Here is a 13,838-nt window from a genome sequence, read left to right as displayed (position 1 = left end):
GGGGGTTGGTAAAAAAAAAAAAATAACAAATAGAATAAAGACAGATGAGAGAGCATTTTCTTGTTGCGTTAGCTGGGTATCACGAACCAAGACTTTATTGTTAGTAAACCTGAAGAACTTTACAAGATGTTAAGAGGAGATGAGTAACATATGAGGTTGACAGGAAGTGGGACAGTGGTTATAAAGTAATAACACTCCCCTCAAACCTGGAAAACATAACAGAACAAAAAACGGAGTGTTTCTGGAGCTGCCCACATGTTACACTTCTGTACATGTGAGAATATGACTCTCTACAAATGACTTCAAGTCATAATCAGATGGGCTGATTCTTCTCTGAAGCACAGCACACCAGAGTTAACTGGGAGCTAGTGCAGCAGAGGATCTTAAAGTGCTGGATTGGGACTAATCCTGCTTCAGAAAGTTATTGCAGAGATAAAAAGGAAGAGTGGAAGAGTGGATAATTAATCACAATGGGCTGGAGCCAGACGACGGTAGTCACACTAAGGTCCCATTGATATCGATGTGAACAGTTAGTCATGACTACCTGAAGTCCCATTGATTTTGATGGGAAGCAAGTGGATCCAACTTAGTGTTTATCACAGCTACCTCAGCAGAAAGACAAGAGAAGAATAAATCTCATAAATTGTCATATTGGGCCAAAGTGAACTGAGAATAGATCCCATGCCTAGATTTATGATAGTGTATTCCTTATTCATTCTGATTCTGCTGCTAAGATTTTACTTTTCTCCATGCCCATAATGTGCCATGTGATTAAGTAGATAAATGAGCAATACCATAAATAGGATTTCGGTTTTTTAAACAATGTTTTGATCTCATTCTTGGCATCTATCAAACCCACCAACTGGCCTGTTTTAACCTGGACATCACAGATCACAGAAGCCAATCCTGGCATCTGTTTTGATTCCCGGTTGTCCCTTTTTCGGTCTAGCGCTCTCACGATTTCAGAAAATAAAGAGTTGGACAGTGTACTTCTACTTCACATCAATTTTAGTTCTCAGAAAAAGTCTTTATTTTTGTGTAGGCCCCAATTTTGTTAGTTTCCATATTCATCAAGAGCTCTAGCTATTCCTACTGCTTTCAATTTTTTCACCACCTTTGAGGAAGGCTGTGTTGTGGTTTGATCTATTAGATCAAAGAATCCTTCCTTTGACAATTGCCTAAATCACAGAAACTGAGGTGTTTGGGATGGGTTTTTTGTGGTGGGGGAGGTATTACAAATTAATTTTGCTTTCTGAAAACCTGAATAAGTAATCGGAACAAAAATCAGTAGCATTGCCACTCGAATGGAAATAAATTACTGTGATCCCAGTTTGCTGACTTCCTTTTCAACCTCATTAGCATTCAGCACTGTGGACATGTTTATTTTCAAATGTACTAATTCTAGGTTTGGGCTCAATTTTTTAATATTCACGGTATAAAAAATAATTTTTTTGGCTGTTACAGACAGCATGTATGACTGCAGTCTTCAGCATTCTCAATAGGTTATGCTCAGGGTCACTTGACTGAATAGTCACACAACTACTGTGCTCCAGCTAGGGCCCATATGTGCATATAAGCTGTCATTAGTATATCCTTGGCTAGATGATGAATTTCACAGGCAAGCAAGGTACTGTGTGCATGATTGTTCCCAATCTGCAAAGAAGAGGTGTATATGCCTCCTGTGATACAGATATGGAACCACCACCAAAAGTGCCCTGTCTACTAGTGAAAAAGTCTTTGACTCTTTGTCCATTTGACCTTGAGATGAAGATGGGATCTACTATAGGGCTTTCTCTGAGGGTCTTTTTGAAACCTGGAAACTGATAATGGATCTTAAGGGTGCCAAGTTGTTTTCTGTGGCCATGTTGTTTGACCAAGTTTTCTGATCCTTCAACTATGCAGAAGAACAAAGGTACAATTTCACTTGAGGACATCAAAATTCCAAACCAGAAGTTGGTTTACAACCTGACCATTCCAGATGCTTCAGTGGAGGACAGTGGAGATTATGAATGTGCTGCTCTTCACGTGACCAAAGATTTTAAGAAAATGAAAAGAGTCGTGATCACAGTTCATGGTACAGTCTGCTTCTAGTTTCCTTTGTTGTTCTCAATTGAGCATGCCAACTATCATTGAGAGATACTCATGGAAACCTTTGTCCTCCTACAGATAAAGGGTTCATTCATCTGGAACCCCATTTTAACCCCATGGAAGCTGTCAATCTTCATGAAGTTAAAAAATTTGTAGTTGATGTGCATGCATACCCAGAGCCAAAAATGTTTTGGCTGAAGGACAATGTGACTCTGATGGAAAATCTCACGGAGATTGTCACTAAGTCCCAGCAGATCCAGGAGACGAGGTAAAGAAAATGCTTGCCAAGGAATTTGTAGGTTTTAGTTGTCCAGTTCTCCATTTGCAAACCAGAGTATCTCCTTGGAAGTAGATTGATCTCTCCTCTAGAGAATCTGCAGCCTGTTCTGTATTTCTATGAAAATTCCACTTGGCAGATTCTTGGTTCTCCAATTCCTCTACTATTCTTATCTTTGTGCATTTTTCAAACCTTTATTTGGCTTCATACAGGTTTTAAGAATTATTACTTGCTTCTTCTGATTTATTATAAGATGTGCAGGATGATTCTATGCATGTTTACTCAGACATCTCTTCAGGTGACTTCAATAGGGTTTACTCCTAGGGTTGCATGCTTACAGTTTGTTGTGTCCTTGTCTACTCAAAAGCCAAGTCTCCTTGGGTTGCGTCCAACAGTGTCACTCAGCTGACCGTATGGGTGAGTGTATACTTATATCTGCTCCGGAGACTCTCCCACCCCTCCAAGGGACTGCATGGGGAGGGGGAAATTGCTTACCTCCCTATTCGATTGTCAGAATCCTTACTGTCAGCTTTTGCAACTCTGTTGGATACAACCCACAAAGTGCACTGGGCTTACTCTCAGGTAGGTATAATAAAATAAGGCTACAATTCCATGCATAGAACCAGGCTGTTAGAGAAATAGGGTGTGATTCAGAGAAATTTGAAGATTACCATGTAAAGTGTAACATACATTTCCCCCACTCCCGCAGTACATTCGCTTTATCTACTTAAGTTTTACTGAAGTAAAGTTTATTCTTTAACACAGTAGATTGCCTTACATTAAACATTGGTTTAAAGCATTTATCTCATTCTGAAAGAGATAATATTTCATACATTTTTTCAGTCCTCCCTCCAAAAAGCCCACAGAAGAAAATGGAAATTTCTGTTAAATTTTACTATACCCCTCGCAAGGTCTTCACTTCACTAATCAGATCACCTCATAAATGTAAATGTTTTGGTTTTTGTTTTGTTTATTTGTTGCTTCAGAGTATTACAGACACAGACACACACACACACACCATAGGTGTCAATGTTTCCCTTTCTAAAAAGGAAATTCCCTTATTCCGAATAGGGTTCCTCGCTAGAAAAGGGAAAAGTTGACAGCTATGACACACACACACATCTTCTCAGGCAAGCAAAAAGGGGACAGAACTATCCTTGCATTGATAATGTGTGAAATTAACACAGGCCAAATTTAGTCTGATCCATTTGTCCTTACCATATACTGAGCCTGTCTTTTACACACAGAGATTGATTTCCAACCAAGCTATCAGTTTGTTTTGCTTATTTTTTTACTGTTCCTCTTGTGGGAAATGATCACAATGTTCTCTTTCAATAGGTACCAGAGTTTATTAAAATTAATCCGTGCCAAGGAAGAAGACAGTGGATATTACACTTTTGTAGCACAGAATGAGGATGAAACTCAAAGATATATTTTCTCCCTGCTCATACAAGGTAAACCTGTAAAATGGGTAAGATCAGTATAAAACTAGAGGAGTTAGGTAGATGTGGAAGTGACACTACAGAGACTGATCCATAGGCCAACAAACAAATATGAACTACTGTGGGTTTAGTAGAAAGTTTAGAAAGCTAGAAAAACTAAACTTGGAAATGGGGGTGAGGGGAATCAGCTGTGAAGCTTGCTGGGTAACTGTGGGCTAGTCATTTCTCAGCCTAATCTTCCTCATGATGTTCCTCATGGAAGGAGGAACATGTGTGCACTGCAGATGAGGAGGAATTTGAACTGTGCTCTCCCAGTTGTTTAACCACATTGACTTTCAGGGAGATTTAGGTAGCCTAAGGCCTGGTGTACTGTTATGTACTGAGCTGAATAGGATCCAAACTGCAGCAGTCTGATTGGTCCTAGAACAATAGGATCCAAAAGGCAGCAGTCTGATTGGTCCTAGAACAATAGGATTCAGAATGCAGCAGTCTGATTGGTCCTAGAACAATGCAGCAGTATGATTGGTTGGCAGGAACTACCCAATCATGCTCCAGATAGAAGTGAATCCACAACCTGATTGGCTTACAGTAGAATTCCGGAATTAGCCAATCATGTGCAGCCCATTGTGTAAATAATGTATATAAAGCAGATACTTTGAGGGGACATTCATTCATTCCTCCTCACCACTACGAGCTGAATAAAGAGCATGAAATCACTTCGCGACTCTGAGTATATTTCACTGGCGACGAGGATGGGATCCCGCTGAGCTGACTGCCACACACAGCACCGCAGCACCGCCACCTGCCGCACCGCTGCCTCGCACCGTGTATCCAGGCTTCAGCTCCGGGACACAAGGAACTCAGAATGGCAACCGACAACAGCTTCTCGCCATTCAACCCAGCATCCGGAGACTGGGAAGCGTACGCCTCCCGTTTCACCTTCCTCCTAGAAGCCAAAGGGGTCACCGATGAAGAAGACGCCAAGAAGAGGGCGATATTCTTCAGCGTCTGCGGAGAGGAGACGTTTGAAATCGCCCGGGCTCTCCTTGCGCCTGAAGATGTCGCTACTGTCCCATACAAAACAATAATGGAACAGCTGAAGGGGCACTTTTCGCCGCAGCCCTCAGTGGTGGCTCGTCGAAATGCCTTCTACGCAAAGCGGCAAGCCCCTGGGGAAACCATAACTGGGTTTGTGACCTCTCTCCGCCAAGCCGCCCGGTTCTGCAACTTCTCAGAGCTGGAGAACATGCTTCGTGACCGCCTCGTCGGTGGCCTGAAGGATGAGAAGCTGCAACGACACCTCTACGCTAAGAAGGACCTAACGTTCCAGGTCGCTCTGGAGGAGGCCCTGGCAACGGAAGCTGCCGAGAGGTCGACGCAAGAGGCACGGCCGAGCCAGCTGTCCCAACCGAGGGTCCACCACGAAGACCTCACCGACGACTCAGGATCCGACAGGGAGGAGGTGCACCGAGTACAGCAGCGCACTCAAGCAGCCCACATACCACAGCTGCCTCGACGAGAAGGAGGGAACTGCGCAAGCTGTGGAGAAAGCCACGAGAGGAGGACCTGCCGTTTCCGCAATGCAGAGTGCAGGCAGTGCAGAAAATCGGGACACATCGCCCGGGTGTGTCGGGCTCGGCCCACCCGACGCCAGGCATCAGATGACCAATCCAAGAGCCCCAGGTCCCGGGGCCCAACGCACCAAGGCAACTCGACAGAGCTCACGGACGTCCAGGTATACCAGTTGCCCCACCCCAACGTAGAGAAAATTTATGTTGACGTACAGATAGAGGGGGCCCCATGCCGCATGGAGCTTGACACGGGTTCAACTCTATCCATAATCTCGGCAAGGACCTTAAGGAAACTGTGTCCTACTGGGGGTCCCAAACTCAGGCCGGCCCCATTCACCCTCCGGGACTTCCAAAAACGTAAGGTCCCCACAATGGGGGTGGGGACCTTCAGGGTGCAATACCGAGGGCGGACGCGGCAACTGGACTTGCTTGTGGTCAAGGGCCCCTACATTAGCTTACTGGGATTGGCATGGTTTGGACCACTGGGGCTAGCCGTCACCGGGGTGAACCACACAAGCTTACAAGTGGACGTGGACGCCATATGCAAGGAATTTCCGGGGGTTTTCGATGGGAAATTGGGACAGTATACGGGCCCCCCCATTGCTCTACAGCTTGACCCCGCAGTACGACCGGTCAGGCTCAAGGCCCGCCGGGTCCCGTTCGCCCTGAAACCCCGTATAGACGAGGAATTGGACCGGCTCGTGGAGCAAGGAGTGCTGGAGCCGGTGCCTAATGCCCCCTGGGAAACCCCAATCGTCACGCCCGTCAAGCCTAATGGTTCGGTCCGCATCTGCGCAGACTACAAATGTACCATAAACAAGGCCCTCACGGCCCATGCATACCCAGTGCCAGTGGTCAGCCATGTTCTTGCCACCCTGGCTGGGTCGAAAATTTTTGGCAAGCTGGACTTGGCCCAAGCATATCAACAGCTGCCAGTAGATGAGGCCACAGCAGAGGCACAGACGATTGTGACGCACAGAGGAGCATTCAGGGTAAAGCGGCTGCAATTCGGTGTCAGCGTGGCACCAGGCATATTCCAGAATCTAATGGACTCTCTACTTAAAGGGATTCCTGGCGTTACCCCCTTCTTCGATGATGTGTTGATTGCCGGGCCCACACCAGAGGAGTTTGAGGACCGCCTCCGCACCGTTCTGCACCGTTTCCAGACGGCGGGTCTCAAGGTGAAGCGGGAAAAATGTCTACTAGGAGTGCCTCAGGTGGACTTTCTGGGATTTATGGTGGACGCAGAAGGGGTCCACCCGACTGGGGACAAGGTACGGGCCATTTGTGATGCCCCAGCGCCCAAGAACAAGACTGAACTTCAGGCCTTCTTGGGACTATTGAACTTTTACCATTCCTTCCTTCCCCACAAGGCGGCGGTAGCGGAGCCCCTACACAGACTCCTGGACAAGCGGGCCCCTTGGGTGTGGGGCCAGCGCCAGGAGGCCGCATTCCAGGCAGTCAAGGACTTGCTTGTCTCAAACTCGGTCTTGGCACACTTCGACGAGAGGCTGCCGGTGGTGCTAGCATGCGATGCCTCGCCCTATGGAATTGGCGCTGTCCTGGGACACCAACTCCCGGATGGAAGAGAGGTACCGGTGGCATACTTTTCCCAGACACTCAACGCAACCGAGCGGAACTACTCGCAAATCGACAAGGAGGGTCTGGCAATCGTGAAGGGAGTAAAAAAATTCCATGATTTCTTGTACGGGCGGCCCTTCACCGTGGTGACTGACCACAAGCCGTTGCTTGGCTTATTTGCCCCTGAAAAGCAGACCCCCCAAGTGCTGTCTCCTCGCGTCCTCAGGTGGTCAATTTTCCTTGCCAGCTACCAGTATGCACTGATTCACCGTCCAGGGAAGGCGATGGGCCATGCGGATGCCCTCAGCAGGCTACCACTACCGGAAACAGGCCCCGACCCAGCACCTGCACAAGAGGTTATGAGCCTGGAGCTGCTTCCCGACCGCCCCATTCAGGCACAAGAAGTTGCACACCATTCCAAGAAAGATAGGGTCATCTCCCGGGTCCTGGACTGGGTGTGGAGGGGATGGCCCAGCAGCAGCCCCGGGCCAGAATTCGCCGGCTACACAACCCGCAAACATGAACTGTCGGCCCACAAGGGGTGCCTGTTATGGGGAAGCAGGGTCGTTGTTCCCCAGCCCCTCCGCAAAAGGGTCCTCACAGCCCTACACGAGACACACCCAGGGGTAGTAAGAATGAAGGCCCTTGCCAGGAGTTATGTGTGGTGGCCGGGGATCGACGGAGAGATAGAGGCCTGGGTCAAACACTGCCAGGCCTGCCAAGAATCCCGCCCAGATCCCCCAAGGGCCCCAGTCCAGTCCTGGGAGTCCGCCCGGGCACCATGGTCACGCCTGCATGTGGACTTCGCTGGCCCCTTTCAGGGGAAAACATTCTTCATAGTGGTGGACTCCTACACCAAATGGCTGGAAGTCGCACTGGTACCGTCCACTTCTACGTCCGCAGCCATCCGGGTACTACGCAGGCTGTTTGCAACCCACGGGCTCCCTGACACTCTCGTCTCAGACAACGGGACTGCATTTACGTCAGGAGAATTCCAAACCTTCACAGCGCAGAACGCCATCCGCCACATCCGTTCGGCGCCATTCCATCCTGCCACCAATGGCCAAGCAGAACGCATGGTGCGGACCACCAAGGACACCCTTCGCCGCATGACGCAAGGGGATTGGGAGTACCGCCTTGCCACATTCCTTCTAGCACAGCACAGCACCCCCAGCTCAACGACTGGCCGGAGCCCCGCTGAACTACTAATGGGTCGGCGCCTTGCAATCAGATTGGACCGCCTTCACCCCGATAGAGCTCAGGATGAGGTAGTGGTGGGGGAAGGCAGGAACCCCCGGACCTTCGAGGCCCAGGACCCAGTGTACGCAAAGAATTTTGGGGCAGGCCCAGCATGGGTACCCGCCACAGTCACCAGGGTCACTGGCCCCGTGTCGTACGAGGTGCTAACAGATGGGGGGCAATGCTGGCGCCGCCACTGCGACCAGATACGGCGACGATTCCCGGGAGAAAACCAGGAGGAGGAAAGGTCAGAGGAGTCCCAAGGGAACAGAGGGGCAGTGAGGCCCATAGAGCACGAGGGGCCAGCAGGAGAGGCAGAATCAGTAAATACAGAGAGGACCTGCGAGGCCGAAAGGACACCGGAACCAGAACCACGACTGAGCGAGCCGGTTGCGCCAGACCAAATAGCCCCATCACAGCCAGCATCCTTGGAACACGAGCCAGAACCTGAACCCCGGACCAGGGAACACCCCAGGCCGCAACGCACACGTAGGCCACCGGCGTACCTCGAGGACTATGAATGCGACCTCCCGGGCAGGACTGGAACTTAGAGGGGAGGGGTGTTATGTACTGAGCTGAATAGGATCCAAACTGCAGCAGTCTGATTGGTCCTAGAACAATAGGATCCAAAAGGCAGCAGTCTGATTGGTCCTAGAACAATAGGATTCAGAATGCAGCAGTCTGATTGGTCCTAGAACAATGCAGCAGTATGATTGGTTGGCAGGAACTACCCAATCATGCTCCAGATAGAAGTGAATCCACAACCTGATTGGCTTACAGTAGAATTCCGGAATTAGCCAATCATGTGCAGCCCATTGTGTAAATAATGTATATAAAGCAGATACTTTGAGGGGACATTCATTCATTCCTCCTCACCACTACGAGCTGAATAAAGAGCATGAAATCACTTCGCGACTCTGAGTATATTTCATGTACACAGACAAAAACAGATGAGAGGATAAGATTGTTCCTAGCTTGAACCATTCAGACTGCAGGTGGTAGTGCAAGTTGAGACACACACACATCTGGAAAATAATCACCGCACACAGAAATCAAGCATGATGGGGGAAGGGCAAAACTGCAGTTATTCCCCCTGGGGTGTGGGATTCAGTCATGTGATTCCCACCCATCTATCTGAATTGATGCAGCCCAAGAACAGTTTGGCCACCTCATTTGCTGTTTGTGTAGGTCACATGTGGCTATCTACTATGGTCAATGGTCAGGGGTGGTGGGTGCTGTAGCAACTGGAGAGTCACAGTTTCCTAAGCCCTGGTGTAGACCAAGCCTAAATGTGCAAGACTGCAGCCTAGATGGCTAGAACCAGGTTACTTCTTCCATGTGACCCCGGCCATATTATTTGTACATTGAGTTCTTGCTCCTAGAAGGAAAGTTCTCTTGCCATGAGTGTATCCAGCATTTGCAAGAAACAGCATATGGTACGAATAATACTTCTGAAAATAGGAGTCAATAATAAGGCAAATTATCTAGGAACAAACTCGCTTGCTTGCCGCTGTCCATGGAAGATACTTTGGAGATTAGTTCAGCCCCAGATGCCGACAGACTTAAACATCTGCTGTGCCTGGCTGAGAGTCAGAAATGGTCCCTTCCACATGGATTTGATTTGGAGAGAGGAAGGGGTACATAAAAGGGATGAGGAATCACAGCACAAAATGTGCATTTAGTGTAGAACTTATCATGGCGACCATTGCTCAGAGATGTTTTGAAAGGAGAGCTTTGGAAAGAGTTCATACAGATGTCTACTCCACCCACCCCCATCTATCAATCACTTATCCTAATTTATGTACCGTACTTGTGTGTAACTTTTCTCCTGAGCTGTTTACATATGGTTCCCAAGCAGCCCCTTATCCAGACTTGCTTAGCTGCAGCAGCAGAATGGCTGTCATGTCATCTGCCTTTAAAGCATTCTCTCATAGCTGGGGCAGTAGCTCTGTGTTAGAGAACATGCTTTGCTTGCAAAAGGTCTCAAGGACAATCCCTGACACCTACATATAAAAGGCTCAGGTAGCAGGTGACGTCTAAGACCTCTGCCTGGAACCTTGGAGAGCCACTAAAAGTCAGAGTGGACAATACTGAGCTAGATGGATAATCAGTCTGACCCAACTCATAGGAAGGCCATGTCTCCTACTTTGCAGAGGACAGTCCTCTATTGGAAGGGCTTCCAAGAACTGTAAGAAGGGAGAGTAGGGACCTTGGTGTTGCCTGTCAGCAGCATGTGGACAGTAGACTGAGCAGTCACACCAGTTCCTTGGTCACTGTCTTCCCCACTATGGTGAAGTCACAGTGTATTTCTGTTTTAGTTAATTATTTCTAAATTTTCATGCATCGATGCATATAAACCAGCATATCCACATTGTATCCAAAACACGTGGTGGGCACCAGGTTGGCAAAAGATGAATGACAGTCAAAGCAGGGCTTAAATTAGTCAATCAATCAACTCAAGCTTCAATTGATTAATCAGTGAGAGTCAACTTACTAAGTGCAGGCCATTTTGGTCTGTGGGATGATGAACTAAGGGCATGCTACTGCTGGGCTTTTAAAGGCTGTTTGGGTTGTGATATGTTGCTGTAACAGAATGAAAAATTATCTTGGAAATAATCTAAAAATGCTTCAGCCCATTGACAGCCTTAACTCAAAGAGGAGTTCTGAAATGAGCAAATGAAGAGTTCATTCTTTTCTTGACCGTGTGCCCCCAGCTTGCTGTGTAGCTGCCTTGTTGTGCCTGGATTCCTTTATTCCACATCCCAAAAGTACTGCCATATGTTCTTCTCTTGAAGCCAGGACCCTGCTAATGCCCTACAGGATATGAGTCCCGATTAAAGCCAGTGAACTAGTAATTCCCACTGAAGACTAACCTTCCGTCTGATCCTATGCATGTTTATTCACCTGACTTAATTGGGACTTCCCTCAAGAAAGTGTGCAAGGTTTTGCAGTAGAACGATCCAATACTATCCATCTTTACTCAGAAATAAGTCATACTGCATTCAGTGGAACTTACTCCAAGGAAAGTGTTCTTAGGATTGCAGCTAACAGCCTAATCTTACCTATGTTTAGTAAAAGTAAGTCCCACTGAGTTGGATGGTGCTTGCTTCTAGTAAGTAAGTACAGGTAATCTAGATACAGGAGGGGATCATGTGTTAGTGAAAACAAGCAAAGAACTCCAGAAAGTCTGAATCTAGATTTCCCCAAGTTTGAGTTTGCCAGGCAGATGGGAGTTCAAAACTATGCTTCTGCCGCTTCTTTTCAATAAACAGAATTTCTTCAGTGCTGTAAGGATCTGACACGCTCTTCCCAAATTATCCCTTTTCAGTTCCAGCTTTAATTCGAGATCTGGTGGATAGTCATCACGACTCTGCGGGGCAAACGGTGACATGCTTGGCAGAAGGGACACCACTCCCTGATGTGGAATGGCTGGTTTGCAAGGACATTAAAAAGTAAGGAAAGTTGATTCTGACTGTCTTAGAATATCATCCGTGTAATTATAAATTGATAACATGATTATAGATCGATAAGCTTATAAATTCTTTATAATACATAGGGACTTGCATTTTTGGAGAGGGAGGGGATATTATTTCCGGTAATAATAAACCTCTGCAAGTTACTGTATATTGCTGTTGTAACATGGTCTTCTGAGTGGGTAGGTGTGATGTTAAATGACTTCAATGTGTCTTTTTATTATTATTTGGGGGAGAAACCACAACAATCATGTGACTACCCAACAATGACTGGATCTCAACATATGGGCAGGGAGGGGGTCCCAGCAAAATTACCCCCAGCTGCTGTTTCCTTTGGGAGGGAAGCTGCCAGCTTCTACTACAGTATGATTTATAACTAGCACCCAGGTGTAAAGATTCCTAATAATCTGGTCATATCCATTGTATGTCGTCAATATTTTCTAAGCTGCTTTGTAGTCACTGGTTATCATCACTGGGCACGACCTTTTCTTGAGCCTTCATCCTCATTTGTTTGCCGGGAGCATACTGTTTGTTTAATGAGCATTCATTCTCATGCGTTTGTGGGGAGTTTAAATGATGTTGCATAGTTCATCTTCCAGTGCATTTTTGCATGTTGGGGTCATGGGAGGTGGGTTCGTGGAGCAAGACCTTCCATCCAACTGAATTTGATGGTTTATGTTTGAAGTCTATCTGAACATGGCAACAGCCTGGAATTGCCTAGTGAAGTTTCCAAGGTGGTACCTGTAATCAGCATGAAAAGCTTGCAAATTCTTCAAGGACAGTTTTTTTTAAAAAAATAGTTTTTATTAAATATTTTCTTGTGCTACAAAACAGACAAATAAACAGGGGAAAGTACATCTGTCACGTCCACTTTCAACTCATAGAGTCTTTTTCACAGTTCATTTACACATAGTGAGAGACACTTTTGTCATAGACACCTTGCAGTGGAAGGAAAAGAGGGAAGAGAGGGAGAGAGACGGGGTGTCGCTTTTCCATTCTGTTTCAAAGTGTTAGCGTAGGAGTTTGTGTCGGCATCACATGGGCATGTTGTGTGTGTGTGTGTGTGTGTGTGTGTGTGTGTAGAGAGAGAGAGAGAGAGAGAGAGAGAGAGAGATTGCAGGAGGTAGGAGATCGAGAGCTTGGTTGGTTGTGTCCAGTTGACATTTCTAAGGCAATGTGTCTTTATACAAGGGGTTGCCAATGTTTTGGACTTCATTTCACCACATCCCTGATAACTGGTAATGCTGGCTAGGGCTGATGTGAGGTTGAGTCCAAGACAACACACTGGCCACCCACTGATGTATGTATATAAAGTTGTTTGCTCATTGAGCAATTCTCAATAAAAGGGAAGTGTTTGACAATTCTCATTTATATCTATACTTCTCTTCAGGTGCAGTAATGACACCTCGTGGACCTTCCTGATGAACAATATCTCTGATATCACCATGGAGACTCACCTTGATCAGAAAAACATGGTAGAAAGCCGGGTGACCTTTCAGAAGGTGGAAGAAACACTGGCTGTTCGCTGTATGGCAAGGAATGACCTCGGCACTGTGACACGGGAACTGAAGCTTGTGGCTCCCAGTGAGTAAACATAGTATATAGTTGGCACAGCTGCTATTGGCTCCATCTCCTTAAAAGGGACCCAAGGAGTCATGAAACAATTTATGCTGTGTGGATGTGATCTCAGACCTTTTTACATGGTGGTGCCCTCAGGGCAGCACTTTAGCTCAGAAGTCCAGGGCTCCACTCTGCAATGAGAAGGAAGCTCCTCAAATGCAGTGAGGCAGGCTTCACACATTTTAAAGTAAGTGAATGGATACACATTGCCATCTAAAAGACCACATGATAGGAAAATTAAGTCCAGAGTGTAAAATTACCTAGCTGCACCACTGTTTTAACAACCAGATAATATTGAAAACCACAGTCTTGCATGATTTACTGCATCTTTTGCATTTACCATCCTGGTGCCTCCAATCTATATTCTGATGGCTTGGGCAAGATATGCAATATTGTTTGTCTGGTGTGAAGCTGTTTAGAAATATTTTCCATTCTGCCATACCCGAGATCACAGAAGCCACTCCAAACAATTCCCCTTAGTTATTTGCATTTTTGTGCTCAAGGGCCTCCAAGCGACTGGCACGGTAAAAATAAAATAAAAGGGCAT

The 13,838-nt window shown here is 46.8% G+C and overlaps 1 protein-coding gene across 6 annotated transcripts in view; it reads left to right on the top strand.

The window, feature by feature from the left end:
- Window positions 1-13,838, top strand: part of PDGFRA (platelet derived growth factor receptor alpha) — a 64,224-nt gene that overhangs the window by 25,051 nt on the left and 25,335 nt on the right. For all 6 annotated transcript variants that reach the window (XM_053404413.1, XM_053404410.1, XM_053404415.1 and 3 more), the window contains exons 6-10: window positions 1,903-2,074; window positions 2,167-2,356; window positions 3,704-3,819; window positions 11,527-11,650; window positions 13,062-13,255. In XM_053404413.1, the coding sequence (XP_053260388.1) occupies window positions 1,903-2,074; window positions 2,167-2,356; window positions 3,704-3,819; window positions 11,527-11,650; window positions 13,062-13,255 (796 nt within the window). The remainder of the gene's footprint in view (window positions 1-1,902; window positions 2,075-2,166; window positions 2,357-3,703; window positions 3,820-11,526; window positions 11,651-13,061; window positions 13,256-13,838) is intronic.

The sequence above is a fragment of the Podarcis raffonei genome, chromosome 9 (assembly GCF_027172205.1).
Source record: "Podarcis raffonei isolate rPodRaf1 chromosome 9, rPodRaf1.pri, whole genome shotgun sequence".
NCBI lineage: Eukaryota > Metazoa > Chordata > Lepidosauria > Squamata > Lacertidae > Podarcis > Podarcis raffonei.
Note: the sequence above shows the minus strand (reverse complement) of the source record. Positions and strands in the feature narration are given on the sequence as shown.